This window comes from Harpia harpyja, chromosome 9 (genome assembly GCF_026419915.1).
Source record: "Harpia harpyja isolate bHarHar1 chromosome 9, bHarHar1 primary haplotype, whole genome shotgun sequence".
Lineage (NCBI taxonomy): Eukaryota > Metazoa > Chordata > Aves > Accipitriformes > Accipitridae > Harpia > Harpia harpyja.
Genome location: NC_068948.1, coordinates 2,795,044 through 2,817,446, shown reverse-complemented (window position 1 = coordinate 2,817,446; position 22,403 = coordinate 2,795,044). Strand labels below are relative to the sequence as shown.

General features: G+C 50.9%; 1 protein-coding gene and 1 long non-coding RNA gene across 2 annotated transcripts in view; one reads left to right on the top strand and one right to left on the bottom strand.

Moving 5' to 3' along the window:
• The window catches only part of JPH3 (junctophilin 3), a 58,416-nt gene extending 38,876 nt beyond the window's left edge, over nucleotides 1-19,540 (top strand). The window contains exons 4-6 of the mRNA XM_052796443.1: nucleotides 447-571; nucleotides 5,322-6,241; nucleotides 17,439-19,540. Coding sequence (XP_052652403.1) covers nucleotides 447-571; nucleotides 5,322-6,241; nucleotides 17,439-17,519 — 1,126 coding nt within the window. The 3' untranslated portion in view covers nucleotides 17,520-19,540. The remainder of the gene's footprint in view (nucleotides 1-446; nucleotides 572-5,321; nucleotides 6,242-17,438) is intronic.
• Nucleotides 18,673-21,986, bottom strand: LOC128145774 (uncharacterized). Its single transcript, XR_008236594.1, has 3 exons — nucleotides 20,482-21,986; nucleotides 19,570-19,811; nucleotides 18,673-18,790 (listed from the first exon to the last, which is right to left on the bottom strand). It is a non-coding gene; the product is annotated as an uncharacterized LOC128145774 (long non-coding RNA).
• Between the last annotated feature and the right edge of the window lie 417 nt (nucleotides 21,987-22,403).

The window sequence follows — 22,403 nt, the reverse complement described above, 5'->3', positions numbered from 1 at the left end:
ACACAAAATGTGTGGTGGCGGGGGTGGAAATCTTCCCTTTTTCATCCAAAAGCAAATGGTTTGGGTTAAAAAAACCCACCGGCTTTAAATTCAGGCCTGAGGCTGACGGGAGATGCACGCAGAGATTGCTGCAGATGTTTGCCGGGCTGGGGTCCTCCGCAGAGGGATGCGTGATGGAGGGGACCAGCCTGCTTCGGGGTGCTGCATCCCTGGGGAACAAAACATCCTGTCCCTATTTCCAAATCGCCTGGGTGATTTGCAGACGGAGAAGCAGTTCGTGAATGTGTTGGCGATGTCACATCACCCATTCCGGCAGCGGCTCCTCCGTCGCAGCCAAAGGGGATCGGAGCAAAGGGGTATCGTGGGGGCAAGTTGGGTTTCTGCGTGCCTTGGTCTGCAGAGGGAAGCTGCCTAACGTGGTCCTTGTCTCTCTGGTTGCCTTGCAGGACCTCTCACTCCAGGGCCAAGGCGGAGGCGGCTGTGACGGCGGCGCAGAAAGCTCAGGAGGAAGCGCGGATCGCCAGGATCACTGCCAAAGAGTTTTCGCCTTCCTTCCAGCACAGGGAAAACGGTCAGTGCGTGCCGCCGTGCCGGCCGGCCCCGCTGATGCGGCTTCAGCCCCGTGCTGCTCTCTGCCCTGCTCGGCCCTGCAGAGACCCAAAATCCCCCAAAACGAGCCCTGCGCGGAGGCTCGGTGTGTGCCCGCAGCTCCCGGTCCTCACCGGGACTCTTGGGGTGGGAAACTGCCCCGTAACACCAGTTTTCGGGGGTTTTGGCACAAGGCTTTCAATATTCAACACTTCCGCCTTGTGCAGTCCTGTCAATACAGGGATCTCCTCTTTTCACACCAAAACACCCCCATTTTTTTAATTTGTAGTCCTCGATGGTTGCACAGGAAAAAACCCAACAAGAGCTCTGAAAGCAAAACGTGAACACAAATGATCCCACAGGCAGTCACTGATTTTACCCCCATGGCTTTTACGGTTCATTATTTCTTTTGAATGCTTGGGCTTGCAGAGCTGGGGCAGCGCACGTTGGTACCTAATCCTTCACTTGGGCGTGCAAATCAGTTGCGTGTGCATGCAAAGATGTTGGGGAAATGCACATTTAAGGTTTGCCTGGTGGCTCTTCCTCCCCTCCATCGTCTTCGACGTTTCTTGCCGGTTTGTCCAAATTTTTGCTTGTTGACAAGAGGCTCAGGCTCAGCAAAGGCTCAGGGAGGAGGAAGCCGAAGCGAAGCCGCGGTCGGGCAGGGGTCTGCAACTGGCAAAAGCACAGGCAGGATTTGCCCTTCGAAGGCTGCGCCAATCCGGGAGCAAGAGGGGCTGCTGTGAGTGGGAGTGGAAAGCTCCAAGTCTCTACAGCAATAATTAACATAGTAATTAATAGATGTGAATGGTTTTATTCAAAAGTTTTCCTGCACCAAATCCTCATTAGGAGGCGTCTATCATTATTTTCTCCCCCTTCCAGCTCTCTAACTGAAGATTACTCATTCGGCTTAATTGCTCCAGGGGCTGGTGCCGGTGACTCATGTCGGTGGTGCCGTTCCCCGAGGCCTGGGAAAAGGGATCATCGCATCTTTTGGACCAGCCAGCCCATGCACGAGTCCTCACTTAACCGTGGCACGGAGGCTGCAGGGGCGGCCGGGGGCATCCCACGGCTCAGCAGCGATGAGCCAGACGGGGTTTGAGGTCTGGCTCCAGCCGTGAACCTGCCTGAGCTGGGATGGGGTGCGTAGCAAAGCCACAAAATGGGCATTTCGGGGGGCAGAGCCCCTCGCAGCCATGCCCCGCGCAGCGCTCTGGAAGAAGGCACAGCCCTATTCAATCACCCCTCAGCATTTCTGCTCCTACGGTTGTCCAATTTGTATGTCAGAGATCTGAGCTTTTTTGCAGGGCTGCGTGGTCCCAGGGGCTTCTTCAGCCCGGAGATATTCCTCATCTCCATTTCCTCTTGCCAAGACTTTGCTGTTTTAAATCACCTCTTGAAAAGATATTTTTAGGTAATACATTTTTTACTAGCTTCTAGACGGGGACATGGTGCTTGACTTGTGTTGGGGCTTGTGTTTCTGGTGCTCACGTCTGGGTGGGTTGTGTGTGAGTGAAGGGCGGGGGGAAGGAGTTTCCACTTAGAGCACATTAAAAAACAAACACACCATCCAAGATGTGTCGGGAAACCTGGGAGCGCCGGCGGACCAAGTCAGGCAGATAATAGCTGCGAGCGGCCGTGCCACCCCACAGACCCCGTAACCTCAGGCCGGGGGGGCAGCTGGCTGGGGGGAGCGGCAGCAGGGACGGGACGAGCTGCCACCACACTGCACGGCGTTGTAGGGGCTGTACGTGCCCACCTTGCACAGTGCTGCAGGGGCTGCATGCCACCCTCCTTGCCCAGCATCGTGCGTGCTGGATGTGCCCCACTTTGCCCAGCATCGTGGGTGCTGGATGTGCCCGCTTTGCCCAGCATCGTGGGTGCTGGATGTGCCCGCTTTGCCCAGCATCGTGGGTGCTGTGTGCCACCCACCTTCGCAGCAGCACAGGGGGTTTCATGCCCACCTCAACGTCAGCCCTGTGGGCACCCTGCCCCAGATCATCCCCGCAGCACAGCCCCTATTTGAGCAGACACAGTCTCCAGACTGGCAGGCACCGGCTCCCGCTCCAGCAACCCCAGACACACCACAGCAGTGCCGCAAAGCCTTCACCTGGAAAAAGCAAAAAGTATCCCTGCTCAGTACCGTGCATCACCCTCTCCGCTGTGGTTTTCCATCTCTGTCTGCCGGGGGGATCTTCCACATCCCCATCACGCTCGCTGCAGGGTCAGCCCACGGTGCTGGTGAAGTGACTCCCCCAAGGTGACAGTAGCATGTCGGTGGCAGAGGCAGAAGCTCGGCATCGGTCCCGAATCCCGTACGTGGGTCCTCAGGGGCATGGCAGCACCCGAGGGGCACGTGCTTGGCTTTGAAGATGCCACGGCTGGGCACGGCTGCCTCAATCCTGCTGGAAATCCAGATTTGGTGCTCCACATCCTCCTTCACGCTCTCACAACCGCTCTTCCAGGAACATCACGTGCTCCGCAACTAATTTTAGCTCAGAATAATTGTTGCACATCCTCGGGTGTTGAAAGCCGGCAAGACGGCACCGTGCATCTGTCGAGTTCCTCCGCAAGGAAACGCCTGTGTCCCCACAGGGCTCCGGGGCTGGAGAGGCAGCCGTGCCCCGGCATCGCCGGCCCCTGCTTGTCTGTGAGCCCCAGCCAGGGGCTGCAAAACTCAGGGAATTAACCCATGGAGAGGGAGAATTAGCTCAGCTCATTGCAGGTCTGGGTGGGGAAGATTTAGGATGAGAAGGTGCTTAATAACGTGGTCCCTGGTATGGGTCTCCAGGGTGAGGATGCTGGAACATCGCTGGGCTTTCTTGCCTCCGTCGTGGGGCTTGGGAGACCGGGGGAGATTGGGGTTGGTGCTAAGGTGCAGGAGCAGCGGGTATAGCGAGGCTGTGGCTGGTTGTGTCGTTGAAGATCGGCTTTGGGGTCATTGGAGCTGGTGAGAAGCTTTCAAGTCCCTGCAACTCCAGCAAGAGCCCTGGAGACCTGAACTGGGGAAGCTCGGTCAAAGCCTGAGACAAACAGGGACACCCCAAGTCTTGGGTGAGCCTGCTTCAATAGCTGGCTTTACAGCTTTCTGATATGAAGCCATTTATTCCCTCCCTGCCTCAGTTTCCCATCTGTGATATTGGAGGGTGGCTGGAACGGGAACGTCTGAACAACAGCCCCAAAATCAGTCTGTGTTTTTCCCCAGAGACAGTTTTTCTGCATGAAAAGGGAGGGGGTGAACTCCACCTTTCTCCTTCATGACAATTTCCCACCAGTACAAGGATTGCTCGGCGGCCCCAGACAAATCCCAGGAGGTTCAGTCTCCCACAGACAAACAGGGACACAGGGAACGAACTAAGACTGAACGATCTGAGTATTGTCCCAAAACGCAAACAGAATTTTCTGTGGCAAATAATACAAAAAAGACAGTCATTAGAAGGCAATTTCCCATCGAGAAGGAAATTTCCAAGCAGCCTTGTTACTATTTACCTCCCCTGCAAGTGCTTCTATGGGGACATCCATCCCCATGCTCCCGGCATCCCCCGCACGTATCCGGACCACGGCGTGGTGGGACGCAGGGACGGCTGCGGGCGAAGGCACATCCCGGCGGCAGCAGCTCCCCAAGAAGATGCGATAGAGAAAATTACTCAGCAGAAGTAGAGAGATTAGAGCAGGTGCTTCAGAGCATTTATTTTTAAACCATGGTAAGAAATTGAGTTCTTTCTGAGACTCATTTCTTGTCTAGCCATAGCAATTGCAATTAGATGCGTTTCAGGGGCATTAGGCAGTTAATATATTTATCAAATTATTCATGTAATTTAGCATGGCGTTAGCTGGGAACAACTATGCCTTGAGAGGGTAAAATGAGAATTAACCACTATTAGCTTGCACCCCCTTGAAATAATTTGGTGTTTCATCAATGATTGGTAAGTTGCAGTTTTTTCTAAATGTCCGGCGAAGCGACATGTTTCTTGCCAGCAGGTCACCTCCAGCAGAAGACACTCAGCCGCTCTTGCAGTCCCTGTCCCCAAGGAGACAGTGTCTGGGGTGTGCTCTGGGCTCAAAGGGAGTGAAGTGCATTCAGCGCGATGAAATTAGGATGCTGGTGTATATTGTACTCACGTAGCCCTGAGCATGCAGCTTTGCTCCTGCCTAAACGTGTGCGGCACGACCACCCGTGTGCTCTCCACCTCATCCAGCAAGCGGGGCTGAGTGGGGAAATGTCCGTGTCCTCCTTGTCTGTATGGGGCAGGAGAGCTGTTCGATGTACGGTTTGTGGGTTTTTTTCTTAATGGGAGGCTTGCACATCAGCTGGAAATGAGAGCCACGGTGGTGCCGGAGGGGGTTCTAAAAGGATTGGTAGCCCTTGGGTTAACAGCAGTGGAGAAACACCACCTTAGTGCAGAATGTCTCTGTCTTGACAACACCGGCGGCTGATGCCAAACAGTTTCCCATGCCGGGCTGCAGCCGCTTGCACCGCGCTGCTCTGCGGATGCTGGGGCTGATAGCGGGTTTGGTGTAAAACCAGCGATGCCTTTTCTCTCGACCTAGTAGCAGAAGCCGTTTATTGTGCTACGCTGCTGCTGTCCTGCTCTTGCCCCGCGGTCCCCCTGCCGCCCAACACTCCCAGCCCTATTCTTTGCCGTGAAAAACCTGGTGGGCGCCCGCAGAATAGAAATAATCCTGTTGCATTTCTCTCCCTCTCTCTTTTCTCTTAACGACTACACAAAAAGGGCTCGAATGCCAGAGACCGAAGCGCCAGAACTCGAGCGATGACATTGAGGTCCTCTCCACCGGGACACCTCTCCAACAAGAGAGTCCGGAGCTGTACCGCAAAGGGACCACCCCGTCCGACCTGACTCCCGATGACAGCCCGCTGCAGAGCTTCCCTGCCAGTCCCTCCTCCACGCCGCCCCTGGGTCCTTCCTGCAGGAACAAGAGCGCTCACTTCTCCAGGCAGGTCTCGGTGGACGAAGAGAGGGGTGGGGAGATCCAGATGTTGCTGGAGGGACGCGGCGGGGATTACTTGCGACCCAACAGCTGGAGCGAAGAGAAGGTCGGTGGGACTCGCGGCGTGAGAAGCGGGACGCTGCGCAGCGGTCAGCTGGGGTCAGCCTCTGTCCCTGAAGACTACAGAGGTCGGAGCGGAGGACACAAACATTCGGCCTCCAACCACAAGCAAAGAGAGAGGTGGACAGATTCCCCAGCCACGGTTTCATGGACTTCCCACCACAGGTCCCACAACCACAGCTCAGGGAGCTCCAAACTGCTTGAGCTAGACGAGGAGAAGATGAGCAATTACGAGATGGAGATGAAGCCCCTCATGAGGATGGATTCTTATATGCAAGAGATTCACACCCAAAAAAGACACTACAGCAAAGGGGGACCCTGCAGGAGCATGGCTGACGACCACCGCGGGGAAGAGCGGGGCTTTGGGGTTCAGAGACTGAGGTCTAAGTCCCAGAACAAAGAGAATTTCAGGCCAGCTTCCTCTGCCGAGCCCACAGTGCAGAAACTGGAAAACCTGAGATTCGGGGACAAAGCTGAACCTCGGCTACTAAGGTGGGACTTAACCTTCTCCCCGCCACAGAAATCCTTACCTGTTGCACTAGAATCCGAAGAGGACAATGGGGATGCGCTCAAATCCAGTACGGTAAGTAGGCGAAATTGTGTGTTGAAATCTGGCCGAGGAGCCTGGTGCAGAGCCGTCGTGGTCCTGCAGCGGAGCGGAAAGGAAGGTCGCTCTGCCGGCAGAGCTGACCCCTGAATTACCGTGGGTTTGTGCCTTGAATCCCCCCTCCTCCCTTCTCCCAACCTGCATAATAGCGTGTGCTGGAAGTTGGCGTGGGGTTTTCTCCGCAGGCTGTCTTGGTGGGAATAGCAGGTTTTTCACCGGAGGATGTGAGCAGCAAGTTTGAGTTTGTTATGCAACCCAGCCCCGGGGCCAGCAATAACAATACATTATTATTAATAATACCTTATTGCTGGGATTTTGAGCATTCACCTGGTGGAAAAGCTGCAGGAGTAGGTGAGGTGTTGGTGACGCTTCCTTGTGGTTCGGTTATGGCAACAGAACGTCACGCTGGCCCGAGAGCGTGGTGGGACCCCGTTGCGACGTCAGTGCTTAAATCCTGGTAGCTGGGCATTGCGTCAACTCGCAGCGGCTCTCCGTCACCCTGCCGCTATGTGATGGCACTGTCTGTTGAAGCAATGGCCTTGTCACCGCGTTGTACTGGAGACCTGACCCAGGTGGAGGAGGGAACCATGGTCACGGAGCAAAGGGATTGCATTCCTGAGCTGGCCGCTGCTCAGGTTTCCCTGTACTGATCTGCACGATGCGATACAGCTCAGGGTTTTTTTGGCGTGTGGATGCTGCTGAGCCAGGAGGGGGTACGAGCCCCTCGGTGGGGGGGATGCAACGCAAAAGGGTCTCAGCAAACTGCAGACAAGAGGATGCAATACCCAGGAAGGGAAAGCAACAGGCAAGTACAGCAAGGGTAGTGGGCTAGCCAGGAGCTTAGCAGATTAGGGTCATATAGCAGATTACAGCCAAACGTCAGTCAATATTACTATGAGGAGCACAAGCATGCTTTCTAAGCAGGACCATAGCTTGTGGGACTTGGAGGATAACCACTCGTGAGACATCCAGTCCTGGGCTCCTCGTTTTGGGAGAGACAAGGATGCGTTGGGCATTAACAACAGGCTGCTGGGAAGAGACAGAGGTGTTCAGGCTAGAGAAGAGGAGAAAGAGCGATCTTCAAACACATAAAACAGGTGCTGCAAAGTAGAAGGGAACAATCTGTTCTCGATGAACACAATTAATGGGCTTAAATTCAAGGATTAGAGGCAGTGGTTAGCCATTTGCCATTACTAGTGAGTTGAGGGCTGGAATAAATTGCCTGGAGAGGCCGTGGTGGCTGGGAGGGAGGAGGTGGTCTAAGACCCGGTTGGACATCTGCAGCTCGGATCAAACTTGGACAGAGCTGAACCTGCCCTGGGAGAAGGCTGAGCTGTGTGATTTTCAGGTCCTTTCCAGCCCTGGTTTTTGATGATTCCCAGACTTATCACTGAGATCAGCTTCCTCACTTGTTCTCCCTGTTGGTTTGGCATTGCTAGGAGAGGTGATGGGGGGCTGGTGGGAGCGGTGGGGAAGCCACCACCGCTCCAAATTGCCCCTTGGCGAGTCAGTGCCAAACACAGGGCAGGGCTGGAGGGGTCCCGTGCTGCTGGGTGTCCCACAGCCAGGCCAGAGCTACGCAGGAGAAACAGAAAATCTGTAAGTCCCAGGTGGTGACATTGCAGGCTCTGGCAGAAGAAAGGAGCTAAATCTCCCAGTCAAGGTAGCAGAAGATGATGCTTGGTTGTTTGAGAGGCAGGGATCATGAAACTGAAATGACATTTGTCAGTCACGCCCAAAGTTTGGGCTAGAGGTATCGTGCTCTGTAACATATGATTACTGTCGCCGTACCTACAGCATCCCCGCTCCTCTGGCAGAGCGAAGGGGTCGGCACCTGCAGCCAAGGGACGAGAGCGAACGGGTGGGAGAGAGGAGGGAGCGATGGCATCTGCAGCCCATGAGCAGCCGGGATGCGGGAAGGACTAAACTACAGATCTGCCACAGCTTCCCTGCTGTGGCTGTGGATAAATCACCCCCCACACACACACATACAGCCCTGTAGCTTTCTGGCTTCCTATTCATCTTGCAAGCTTCGGCGCAGGCTCGAAAGCACCCACACAGCGTTTAAGAAGAGCTGAACACAGTGTGTTTGCCAGTGGACTGCACCGTAGGACGCGTCTTGCCAGTCCAGAAAAAAAAAAAGAGCTCCAAGGAAGGCAGCCCTGAGCACACTCCACTGAGCAAACGCCCGTCGCCCAGGCCAGCCCGGGCTGTCCTTACCTGCTAGTGAAGCACTAGAGAAATGACAGGCAGCATTAGGAGCCTGTCAGGCTTTCAGAGGGGAAAAGCAGCAGCAGTAATTGCACGGACATCAACCCTGTTGAAGTCTGTGGGACTCCCAGATGGTCCAGCACCTTCGATAACGTGACCTCATGCGGCAGCAGGGAGCTGGGAGAGCCACGGGTCCCAAAGGAGGAAAGAAACCACCATTTCTCCTCGCTGAGAGCCAGGTCTTCCTTGGGGACATCGCTGGCACAGGCAGTCCCGCTGTCTTTCCCAAGTCAGACACGCTGCCGAGGCTCCCACCTCCCAGGCAGAGCCCAGCCTGCTCACTGGAGCCATCATACCTAAACCTCCCGCCCGGGGAGGAGGGCTTGAGCTGCAACACCGGAGGTAAATAGCCACTAATGCAACATACCATTAATGGCTATTTTGAGTGAATCCCAGGCACTAACGAAGGTGCATGGAAAGGCGCACAGAGAAGCCATTAGGATGCACATCATACTTTTTAAGCGCTGTAGCTGTGAAGCAGCATGTTCAGTTTTCTCACATTCATAACCGAGGGTGGAACAGATGGCGAAGGTTTGGGAGGAAGCTAATGTAATACAGAGGAAGAGATAATATGTGGATTTAAATAACCTACAATGCCAGCAACAATTTGTTCTAGCAAGAATTGCACTGTGCTAGCAGGGTTTTGTTCCAGTGGCCTGGCAGGGAGGGGGGTGGTCGGACAGGGGGAGAAGGAGGTGTAGGAGAAGAACGGGAGGTGCAGTGATTTGTGTTCCAACCTCCTGCCTAATGCCGTGACCTTGCCTGCACCTCCCGTCAAGGATCTCAAAGCATTTCAAACTTTGGTGAGCGTAGCGAGTCCCTGAGGAAGAGGAGGGGAAGGCTAAGGGGGAAGGATTTAGCCCACGGTCCCCACATCCACCTCCCTCTGTGCACGCTCAGTGACACGGGATGCTCGCATGCTCAGTCCTGCAAAAAAAACCCCACAGCATCCCGCTCATGCTGCAGATCTTTTCGCACGGAATGAAGGCTCCCCAACTTCCCCACGGCCCCGTTTCTCATGCTAGCCTGAAATTCCCCTTCCGACTCCCAGCAGCTCGCCTCCAGCGTGCAGGCGAACCGCAGCTCCCGGGAAGGGCCGGCTGTGCGCACGCGTGTGCGTGCACGCGTATGTGCCCACGCCGTTTCAGCTTGCATGACAGCCTGCTTCCCTGTGATCCACAGCACTGCCATCTGTGAAGCTGCTCACTGAAAAGGGCATTTCTCATCTCCCAGACAGCTGGGCTGTTTCACAAAGGTGCCTGCCAATGAACGGGAGGGATGCTCTTAGCTGAGGAGGGCTATTTTCGCCCTACCTGGAGCATCCCTGCACAGAACTGCGGTCACCCTCACAGGTTAGCTTGTTTTAGAAATAATCTGCCATAAATCAGCTCTATACACGCCATCAATGAGCCCGGTGGGTTGGCTCTGCGTTGGAGTGTCAGCTCCAGCTTCAAGAGCAAGCACACCTCTGGCAGTGCTTGCGGGAATGGATGGGGATGCAGGTCTTGCAAAAATGCAGTCTTAAAATTATCACTTCTCTCCCCACACCTCTTGATTTCTGTCTTAGAAATGAGGCTGGAACAGCTGTGGGGGGGTCCCTTGGTGCCCAGCCTCTTGCCATGTGTGCCCAGGTGGGGATGCAGACCTCTGCAGAGGAGTCAGATGTATAGGTTGCTGTATGAGCTACAGGAACTTTGCTCTTCTCATTCATTTTTCACCAGTCCCTTAAAAAGAGGCTCCCAGAACCGCCCTTCATTGGGGCTGCACGTTAGTAATTGAAAGTTGCTCTTATAAAGGTCATTTCTTGAGGCCACCGCTCAATAACATTGATGAAATTCACTGCTGCTTGGTGTTCGCTATCAGGGGACTTTGGGGTTTCAGGGTCATCAAGCCGGCGCTACAGTCATACAAACGCTTTAAAATTACATTTAAAGCCACCTGATCTCTCCGTGTCTCTGTGTGCACTGACCCCTGCACACACAGAACAAACTCACATCAATTGTCATCGTTCGGCCAGATGAAAACGGAAACCAACGCGCCAGGACCGGTGTCGGTGTTGTCAGATTAAGGGACTTATATGAACGTCATCATCCTTTCTGGCCTTAAAGGCCCACGAGACGCAAAGCTCAAGCCTGTGCCTGAATGCTTCACAGGTTCCTAGAGCCTTTGAGAAGATCTAAAATGGGAAAGGAAAAAAGGAAGTGTTGAGACACTGGAAAGGTAAAGAGGCTTTCTAAAATGCCAGCAACCCTTTTATCCATCAGCACAAAACACATCACATTTTTAGGGTTAGGGAAAAAAAAAAGAATGTATCTCCTTTTCTGCAGGTGCTGAACATCTGCAGCTTCTAAAAGGGAAAAGAAGTGTTTTAGGCACAGAGGTCCGCAGCATGCCTGTGAGAAGGGCCAGTATTCAGGCACGAATGGAGCCTGATTCATCTGCCTGTCCTCATTTAGCAGGAGCAATCACGGACATTTAGATGAAGACTTCTAGGGACGTGTTGTAGTCTCACTAAAGGCACCCTGGAGATGCGAGTAGGCTCGAGACTTGGCCCTTTAAAATCCCCCCGTCTCATCTCATCGAGAAAGCCTGACAGTAGGGCAGCAGCCAAAAAAAAACCCACCCCAGCCACCCCTGACATTTTCTTCCATTGTCACATGGATAAAATCTCAGTGCTCTCAGCTGTTTGCTAAGGGTACTGCTTCTTAGTGCAAACAAAGCAGGGAAAACGGTTGCACCAAATGGAGTTTGCAAGGCATCTGGTGGGTTGGGGATCTCGGAGAGACCCCCTTGTCACCTCCAGGTACCCGCCGGGGAGGCAGGGAGGGATTCCAGCAGCTGCAGCATCTTCCTCGCTCGCTTTCTGTGCGAGGGGCGTTATTTTCCATCAAGATATTCTGAGCAGGTTTCGTTGTCGCTGGGGAAAGTGAGGAGGAGGCAGCCAATCTGCAAATCAGTGCAGGGCTCTGCCGGAGCGTGCCGTGCAGCCGGAGAGGGAGGGTACCCGGGCAGGGGGCTCAGCCCAGGCTTTGATGGAGCAAGGTGGGCTGGGATGGAACACAGCAACTCGCCCCAGAAATGGTACCTCCCTGCCGATGCGGGTGACGGATGCTCCCTTTTCCAGCAGCTGTGGGGTTATTCTTGAAGGGATTGACCTCGAGGTGGAGCATTTCCTTCAGAAAAGTTAGGCACCTTTAGCCCTAAAGAGTGTAAAATGAGATAAAAGTAACAGCTGGTGGTTTCCTCTGTCCCGAACGGGCACCCACTGTTTGAATTTTGAAGCTTCACCTGCATCTCGGTCGGGGCTCGATGCCGTACACAGAGATGCTCCCATCTATCTGCCTTTGGACCAGTCTGCTGGCAAAGGGGCCTGGGGACTTTGCTGTGGTTAGCCTCCTTGGGACTAAACCCTGTGGTCCTCTCAGTCTTCCTGCTTCAGGTTTTTCCCTTTGTTTTTTTTTCCCCATCGGGACCCTTCCCCAGGTCTCCTAACACAGGCGTGTCTGCGTTTTCCTTATTTCTCTCATTTCAACCAAACAAGTTGAAACCCCAATCCCAAATGGCCGTGGCACGTACACATGTCCGTACAAGTACAGGCTATAATTACATGGGAATAAGGAGGAAGATCAGTCCTGCAGACACCCGCTTGCCGTCACACGTCTAGAGATGAGCCAGGTCTGAGCATCGCTGCAGGGGTTGCAGCGTGCACGGGAAGAGCCGTCACATGTGCAAAGCAAACTGTTTGGGGGATGTCTCTTTTTAAAACAAATAATAATCAGAAACCGTTCTTCCTGTAATCTCTTTCATGTATAGACATCGCAGGCATTACTTGTAACAACACGAGGTAAATAACGTTCAGAGAGAAATGTGATGTTTAACTTGACAGGGTCCTTTTAAACCCTTTTAATCTCAGGGGCCCTTTGATGTACCTGAAGACAGCACCTCGCTGACTTTGCTCCTGTCATCCAGGATTCATTTTAGGGTTTTGGGCCCAGCTCCACATCTTCTAGCTTTGAAATGTTGGGGTCAAATGCCAGCTTTTGACCGCACGAGAACCAAAAATCTTAAAAACATACATAGAGTGCCAAACATACAGCTCAACCCGGCTACGCAGGCACCTGTACCGTGAGGACTGAACCAGAGGTGACAAAACAGTTCATTAAGAGACACCATCTCGGGATAAATCCTCACGTTCACTTTAGCCACCTTTTTCTGCAGAAGCAGGTTTTTCCGTACCACGGACTCAGTTGCACGCTGGTATCAAGCGCCCGTTCCTCTTACACGGGCACATTCAGCATCTCCTGGGCTCCCTTCCTCGAGTCACGGGAGATGCTGTAATAACGCTGGAGAAAGCAAAGTGAATCCCTTATGTTTCTTTTGCTAAATGCTCCTTAACCGTTTCACAGCAGCCTGTTCCTGGCAATTACGTGACAATTCAGCACAAATGTCACGGAGCTGCTAAGTTTTCAGCACTTTCCGCAATGCTGAGGCTGGAAAACAATGCATATATATTTTTTGCTGATCCAAGTCCTTAGTAATTACACTTAATAGATCCCAGAGGGATTCCTAGGTAACCTTCACTATGGTTTCCATGGCAGAGAGGCAGAGCTTGTACCCTGCGATAACAGATAATAATGGATTGTTAATGCTTAAATTAATTATGCTACAATTGTATTTGTAAACCAGCTGTCCCTCATATTCCCAGTAAGACTCCTAAGTTGCTACACAACAGTTAAAGGACAAAACCAAACAGGACGGAGGGGCAGAAATGGTGGTGCTCGTCTGCAGCCACCATCAGAGCTGGTGGGTGCCCAAAAACCACAGGCTGGAAGAAACCTTCACTCATTACTTCTACAGCTACGATTACTATTATTACTCCTGTGCCGTAACAAGAGTTTATTCACATTTTAGTGTTTCCATGGGTTTGGGTCTATGTTCCAGCTCTCTAAACTTTGGAGGAAATCTTAAAAGTCCTTGGAGACTATCCCTGTTGATACAGAAGGACCCTTTCGCCTAGCTGATATGGGTGTACGTTGCCCATCCTTGGCAGATGTTTTCCTCCTCCTGTGAAGGAGTCCAGGGATCTTATTATAAAAAATAAAAAATCCCAGCCCCAGAGCTGCCTTGTTTTGCTGATGAAATTTGCCATCACCCAGTGTGCTGGATGATGCTTAGGTGCACCAGAGCTTGATTTAATTCTTCCTTTCCTGGAGCCAGGCTGGTAACCATTCTGGGTGGAATTCATCTCACGTCACTTGGTCTACAGACAGCCTAGATGGTTAGCGCAGACTAGATGTCTAACATTTAGACAGCTAAAATTGGGTGAGAGGACGCTGCCAACTGGCATCTGCTTCCCAGTAAAGCAGGTTCTGGACTTGCGGGCACTGTGCTGGGAGGCAGCACGGCGTTTCGCAGCGGAGCCCCATCTCCTGAATGACAGGCAGGGTAGTTTAAACAAATCTCTGCAGTTCCTGACGGCCTGCTTTAGCACTACTATTTCAGGGCTAAAGAGAGTGTTGTAGCTTTTTTTTTAAAAAAAAAAAAAAAAGAAGATAAAAAAGAAAAGCTTTGCGGGTTGCTTGCTGTCTTTGACACACAAACCCCAGGCTCAGAAAATCAGCTCGACCTCTGGCTTTGTAGCACCCCAGAGCCTGCGATACCGCTGGCCTCGGGGATTTCTTTGGGCTTCTCCAAGTCTCAAGGAGGCCAAAGATGAGATAAAGCACCACCGAAGTATTAAAGCAACATGCAAAGTTGCAAATCAAGGGCTATGCCTCTTCTTTCTAGAAGTAGGTGGCTCACGTTGGAGGGCTAGCATGTGGCGTGAAGAAAAGTTGCTAGTTCTAAAATGCTGGCTGTAGCTGCAGTAAAAGGGAGTTCACTGACCTATTGCCAGGCTGGGCTCAGCAAAACATCTCTTCCAAAGCACAAACCCAGCAGTGATTCATCTTCTGCCTGGGCACCGAGCAGGAGTCACTTCTTAGGAAGAGATGACACATATCCCAGGACATCCTTGCCATCAAAGGGGAGAAGGGCAAGCGTTTCCTCTGAGCAGAGGTTAAGGCACAAAGACCTTACAAGTTAGAAATAAGCCAGACATAAGCATTTAGAAGTGCAGCAGGATTCATAATTGGAGCTAAACCAGAAGCTTCAGAGTCGCAAAGCTGCTTATCCACCAGCTGCCACAGGCAGGACTCCAGCCCCTGCCAAGATACGCCGGCGTCTCACCGGGGGGGAGCAGCCGTACCTGCGATTGCTGCGTGGAGAGCCCTTGTTGGAGTTAGCACGGGGAAGAGGGTGTTAAGAAGAGGGAACTGTAAAAAGGAAGCAGAATTTGGAGGTTGTCAGACAGTCGGATTTGAGCTGTTCAGTTTGCAGAGACCCCCTCCCCTCCCTGATCGTCCTATTTCTGGGATGCTTTTGCTGGCAAATGTGGAAGACCCCGCATACGCGGTGGCAAAGCAAGCATTTTCTCCTGCCTGTATGTTGAAGAGGGGACGCAGGATGCAAATAGGTGCAGACTGAACCAGGGACCTGAGCAAAACATTCGTGCACGGGAATCCAGTTGCTGCTGATGTAAGTGGGTCGGTGCACGTTGCTTGGTTTGTTGACTCCCCCCATTTTTCTAGATGAGGGCATGACTTTGATGTACTGGTGCATAAATGAAGGGCGTGCTCCCACCCTGGACACCATCCCCTCAGCATCCTCTGAACACAAGTACCGAAGCGTTGCGATGTCAGTCCGTCCAACAGGTCCAACCCAAAGTGTCCGTGTTTGCGAGGGTAAAGCTCAAAACACCAGGGAATTAAGAAGCAGCCAGTCCTGCTCTGTGCCTTTTGTCAGGGAGGAGAAAGCAGCCTCCAGATTATCTTGGGCTCACGTCAGCTGGTATACAACTTTATTTCCTTCACGGTGTTGAAACGATCTAGTAGTCTGAGCAGAGCAGGGGCAGAAATGGTCGCCGCTTCTTTGGCAAGGGAAATCAAACGGCGAGTGGACCACGGCTAATGGAAGCGCGCGAGAGAGCAGTTAAGTCCTCCCCTGGCTGCGAGGTGGAGGGAACCAAATGCATTTTGTGTCTCTGTGGTGCCCTGCCAACAGAAACAACGACAGTGATAATCACTTGCAATCTGTTATTATATTAACACGAGCTCAAAAATCGTAAAACCCAATAATCTTCTGAAATGAAGCTAAACCCCCCCAAATGTAAATAACGCACCGCAACACAGTCCTTGGCCGGGGAGGGGGGGGAGGAGTGGCAACAGGGGGGTGGTTTCTGCCTTTGAAAGGCTTTGCGTGGTGCAGGCGGAGAGATTTGCTGGAAGCAGTCAGGCGTGGATACCTGGCTGCCAGGAGAGGCTCTCCGCAATCCCTCCATTTGGTTGGCTTCCTTTGACCCTGTTGCTAAGCTACAAATATGCCTTTCCAGCAAGCTCCAGCATCCTCGCTCCCACCCACTCCCAAATGCGAACTGAATCAGCCTGCTCAGAAGAGAAACAATCTCTGGCCAGCAAGGAGCTTTTTCTTTTCTTTTTTTTTTTTTTGCTTTTCTTCCCAGCAGCTCGGCAGAGTGGTACAAGGACTTGCTTAGAAAGGGCACCCACCCCTGCCCCATGCCAACCCAACAGCTTTGTTACGAGGACAGGAGCGTAGAGAAAAGCATTTGTACCATTCCAGGCGATTAAAGCTGGCACGGCTCCGTTGCAGCAAGAATAGACGAGGATACCAGCTACTCCGGGAAATAGCTACCACCTACCTGCACACACGCTTGCTCACCCTGATGCCAGCCACGTTAACACTTTAGGACAGCAAATGTTTTATGGCAGGGACGAGGTGGCAGGGTGGATGTTTTTCTGACCGGTGTTCTGCAGAAAGATGCGTTGGAGGCTTGTCTGCAGTCCTGACGTTGAGTGGTCTTCTTCCCATCATTCCTGGGATGCTAATAGGGTCCAACAGCCCCAACCTCATCAGCTCCAACACAAGTTGTGCGGGCTGCCTTTATGCTCGGTGGAAAGTAATGGATGCTTCTGGGGAGCGCTTCAATCCAGCCTATGGTGGGTGTCTGACACGGGCCAGCTGCGAAGTGAGTTGCTGCAGTGGTTTCCACATAGTCCCCAGAGCTTAATTTGGTCCATATAAACCTCAGGAAAGGTTATTAGAGCTTTCCCAAAATGTTGCCTTAACGCAGACCACCGTATGCCGGCCTGACTTTTGCCGTTATCAGGATAACTGTATAAGCAATCATGTTTATTGGGAAATCTCCTTTGAAGACTCCTCCAAGCCATCCCCAAACAACTATATGATCCAATACAATCTTTTTTTTTTTTTCCCTCCCCTTTTCCTTGACCACCCTGGCTAAGCAACCGATTTTAGTTATTCTTTTAAGGCCAGATTTCATATATACACAACATGGGGGAGTCCATGTGCAACCGCTGTCTTAATCGATGGGTCCGGCGGGTGTGCATCCAGGTCTTTGCTTGGCAGACGCTGGGTCCGCAGCTCGCATTGGGACTTACGTGCCATTTGTATCTGCTTTTGCAGAATCAGAGGGCTGCCTTAGGAGGACATTGTGCTTAGACGAAAGAGCTAGGGGTGACCTGTTTATTGTCACAGGGACGGAGGCAATAGATCTGGGTTTAGTCCCTGCTTCTGCTGTTTGCTCAACTCTAAGGGGGAGATCTTTATTCACACCTTCCTCACTAAGGCAGCAGCCTGCAAAAATTCAGTGAGGGTTACCAAGCGCTTTGGGATCGTTTGCTGGAGGGTGTAAATCAGCTCGTCTGCAGCCCTGCCTGCCCGGCGATATCCCGGACCCAGCGCAGTGCCCGACCCCTGCTACAAGCCAACCTTAGACAGACTTTCAACGCGTGTTCTAACTCCTCTCCTTCTCTTTCTCTTCCAGGGCTCGGCTCCCATCCTGGTAGTCATGGTGATCTTACTAAATATTGGAGTCGCCATTTTGTTTATTAACTTTTTCATCTAATTCAAGACTGTCTTGTTTGCAAAAATAACAGTTACATGTATGAATGGGGGAAAAAAAAACCCAAACAACAACAACAAAAAGGGAAAAATCATAACTCGAACTGTCCTATGACAATTTCCAAGTCTTTTCACAGAAGAACAACAAACGATTGAGTCTCACTCACAGTTTGCCTTTTTTCCTGGGTAATGTTTTTTGGATTTTAGCCAAAATTCTTTGCTTGTATAACACTATGCTGTGTGGCATGGCAAAATGCTATCAACACTCTGCCCCCCCAACACTGGAAAGGATGAGAAGGAATCCCAACAAAATAAAACCTCATTTCCCTTCCCCTCATCCTCCAAAAATATATTCATAACAACAGTAATGAACCCCAAAATGGAGACTAGATGAGGGGACCATGGGGAGAGTTTGTCTGAAGTATGTATGGGTCCTGGGATGCTCCAGGCCGAGTTTCCCAGGGAAAATCCACAACAGCTTTAATGATAAAGTAAATGGGAGAGAAAAGCAAAATCAGGCTTTTCTTCCTTCTCCCTTCACAAATGGAGTAACGTTGCTGTAAGGAGGAGGAGAAGGAGCACGGGGAAGGCATGAACCCTGTCTAAGATGTGAAAGATGGGAGAAGGGCAACGGGCCCCATTTTGTTATTCATTTTTAAAACAAAGCAGCAATTGGTGTTTTGCTAAATTTCTTGGGGCAGGGGGGGAAATAGGGAACACAAGGTGTGAGCAGCAGCCCCACCACCCTCCTGCCTTCACTCCTCCTCCCCAGGCTGCTCCCCACCCATGGCAAGGCTGGAAAACCACCCAGTGCTACTTTTAATTCACAGACAATTTCTCCTGGGTAAAAATGTGTACCCGCATTCCCCCAGAAAACTTGCAGGCACCTTCAGCAACACGAATTGAGTAGCTGCTGGTCATCGTGCCGTGCTCGCCAACACACGACGAGCAGCGTTACTTGGGCATCCCATCCCAAACATGTGCGTGGACAGAGATGCCAGGGAGCAGACTGGTGGGGAGGGATCGGGCAAAGAGGGCTCAATTCTGATCCACTTAGGATAACAATAAAACAAAATAAAGCAAAATAAGATAAAACTGTTTTTCAAAGGCATCTGGGGAGGAGTACTGGAGCATGTCCCAGAGAGGAGGGAGAGGGTGGTGGGTTTGTCTCTTACATCTTGCTGTGGACTGTTTCAGACATCATGCTTGGGCTCTGAGCATGTAGTATTTTGCACTTTGTAATGCAGGATGTATATTCCAGCTTCCAACATGTCCCTGTAAAAAAAAAAAAGAAAAAAAAAGAAAAAAAAAAGAAAAACAAAAAACCAAACATCATTGGCAATGGCAGCCTCTAAGGATGTATTATTTTCTTTTTTTTTTTTTTCTATGTCACTTAATTTGTTCGTTTATACCATCTTTGTAATATGCCTGCCTTGATTTTCTCCCCTCCCCTGTCCCCACTGATAATATGCATACTCATTAAAGATGCCGTATCCCTGTTCTAAGCTGTTATGGTCCCAATCACAAGAGTGTGGTCTTAGCTCAATTGCTTGGAAATGGCCGACATCCCCTCGCTTTTCAAAAATGACTGTACTGTTCCCTCCCCTCCCCACGCCGTCTTTCCCTGCCGTGGAGATCGGCTTTGCCGGTGATCCACCAGCACCAGGTACGGTTCAAATGGTTTGTTTGGGATTTGGTACATCCAGGGACCAAATTCCACCCTCAGTTCTATCCACTGCAGCTCCGTTCAACAGGAGAAGGGATGCGAGTGTGGCAGCAACCTGAGGGTGGGATGAAACCCATACACAGATATATTTGGGGGCAGCGGGGGGGGGGCGGAGGAGGGAAAAAAATCTTCCTCGACATTTCACATCCAGAGTTGTTGGGTACAGCCCTGACTTGTGGACTCAGCTTTGCTTTGCTTCTGTTTTAGCTGTTTCTCTGCTACCTTTTCAGCAGATTTCTTATTACACTGCACTGGATTGCTATATTTTTAACCAGAAATAAACTAAGGATTAGAGCATGTGCCAGTTAAATTCAGTTCTTTTCCTTACATGGTCTTATTCCCTCCTGTCGCAGTTTTTCTTCCTCTTTTTCTTCCTTTCCCTTTTCAGGCAGAGGGCTATGGGTGGACAGGGTAAACGATAACTGAAGGCAGCAAGACCCCAGTAGCTTTTTATTTTCATTTTCCACAGTAACTGTCTGTCGTCTTTGTACCTTTTCCTTTTTTTTTTTCTTCCGTTTTTAACTTCTGGGTCCTTAGTTGTCTTTTTTACTCTTGAATGCTTGCTGCATACTTGAAACGAACCAAATAATACCATATTGTGATTGCAGCCCTAGGAACTCATCCATGTGTTTTGTAACCCTGGTTGCAACTCTTTGTAAAGACTCTTGAGGATGTTTTTGTACGTTCAGGTGCATGACACAAAGGTCCTGCCAGAAGCAGCTTAAACAGTTACATGCAAATGCAGTAAGATATTTAGATATATATAAAACAGCACAAAAATGCCTCTCATCCATCAAATAAAAGTCCTAGTGATTTCACGACTAGCTTTTTCACACTGGTGACCGACTAGTTATTCCTGCTCTTGCCCATGTACCAGCAGTTATGTACAAACACAAATGCATCTCCAATTTTTCATCTCTTTGTTCCATGGGATAAAACCTCAGTCGAGGTGAGGTTTGTTCAGTATGAAAGATAGCCGAAGACTAATATTCACTGGCTCCCAAACCACGTGTTTAAAAATAATGATTCCTTTATTAATCACAGGGAACTGAGCAATTTGTCTTAGTTCTGGGCTTTTCACATTCGCCCAAGGCCAGAAATAGTCTTGAGAAGTAGCCCAGGGAGAGAGGTAATTCAGTTTATTTCCCTGCCTTATGAGCCCTGGATTCATGCATATCTACCTAAAGCACATTAAAATGTCTATCATTATGGCATATAAATCTGTGTAAATTGTCCATACCTGCTGTTTTATGTCCACGCTGACAGATGCATGTGAACAGCTGAAGGTTTATGTAATTTTTTTTAGGCTGTGATGGTATTATGTTCCTACAGCAGAACAAGCAGCACCTGAAACACAAGGAGGTGTTGGGGCTCAAGGAACCAGCCCACCTCCTGCCATCGCAGCAAAGCCATTGGGAAAAGGGGACCTGTCCCTCCCTGGGGACACCCAGGTCCTCTGGCCAGCCCCCACTGTGTGAGCGATGGGCTGGTTCGACACCACGTCTTAGGAGAAGGCAAGAAGGAAGGAATACGAAAAATCCTCCGCCTGCTCGTGCCACGTCAGCTTCTCACCAGCCCATCTGGTGTCTGGTTTGCTTGTACCCGAGACCTAGATTCTCCAAGAGCGTTGGGACTCTCCAGGGCCTGATCTTTCACAGATACTGAGCTGTTGCAGCTTCTATTTACCTTGTGCGGAGTTATGAAGTAGTGCTGGAAAAAAAAAAAAATCCAGACTGCAACAGAAGGGGAGGGGCAAGAGGAGAAATAATGTCATATCCATGATGGTCTTAATTGAAACCCAAGGACTAATTACATGTCCTGACAGGCTTTGCCAAGTTAAGGGACGATGGAGAAGTAGGAATTTTTTAAAACTGTCATAGGGTGAGGTTGGCTCCAGAGATTTGTGCTAAAGCAGCACAGAGCAGAGGCTGGACTGGATCTCCCACCCATGCTGCACAGCTTTGCTGCGCACGGGTAAATTGTTTGCACAGAAGATGGGCCTTGCAGGATCTTGACATGGTAGCAAGTTTTCCTGGCGTACAGAAACTGGTTAACTCCTCGCACAACCCCTAAATGAACTGCATCACTTGTGTTGTTGCCTATCGCTGACCTTCACAGCCAGGCTCCTTGACCAGCTCTCCACTGAAGACAACCCTGAGCACAGCAAGCACTGGATAACGTGCCTTTGAGTAACAGATCCACCAGGACTATGCTTCCCTCAGAAGCATTTCAAGCTCTCGAGTTCCTTTTATTGGTCTGTTTCAACTAATATGAACCCACAGGCACTTAGCTTCAGCACTACCACCAACCTGTTTTTCCCGCATATGCATAATCACCTCATTACGTTTCAACAGGCAATGAACCCCCACGGCTACTAATCAGTGCCCGAAGGTCTGAATATGTAACTCGGATACATCGTGAGCTGTGTCCCGTCACTCGAAGCATCTCAGAGGTCATGCTCCATAATGTTAAAGGAAACTTTGCTTTCTAGAAGTTGAGAGGTGCCGAGTGTTGCCCAAAAGCTTTTGTTGGATGGATGGCTTAAAAATGCTGTGGTGGATTGCGCATTCCCCACCTGGAGGTGTCTAGATGTGTTTAGAGAGACTCACATTCATGCACAGGTGTTACTTGCTCAACTACACTGGTACCTGGTAGGCTCACAATCCTTACCACCTGCCTATTTCCTTTTATCCCCAATTTGGGTACACTATTAACAGCATTGATAGTCTAGCAAGGTTCAGGCTCTCTTACAGGCTCACTTGTTTTAACATCCAACAACATCCAACCCCTTCCCTCCTCCATAAGAGCAGCCACCCCCACCCCAGCAGCACTGCATTTTGCTATCAGGTGTTCAGTCTTGATGGAAGGGAGAGCTGCAAGAATTACTCCTGCAAGCAGTAGGAGCACTGCTCCCCAATCCCTTCAAGGTGGAGCACGTTTCAAAGCTCTCGTCTTGTTCGTCTGTAATGTTAAGTCACTGTGGGTTAGTGATGGATGCTACAGCTGTTGGGCCAGCAGCTGTTTCCCAGCAGAAGCTGAAGCATTTGATACGCTCCCATTCCCACTCCCCCATCCTTCAGAGACCTACATTTGTAAGATCATGTGTGTCTTTAGCCTTTCTGTCTTGCTGACAGACACAATGTGCTCAGGGCCGTTTAGTAC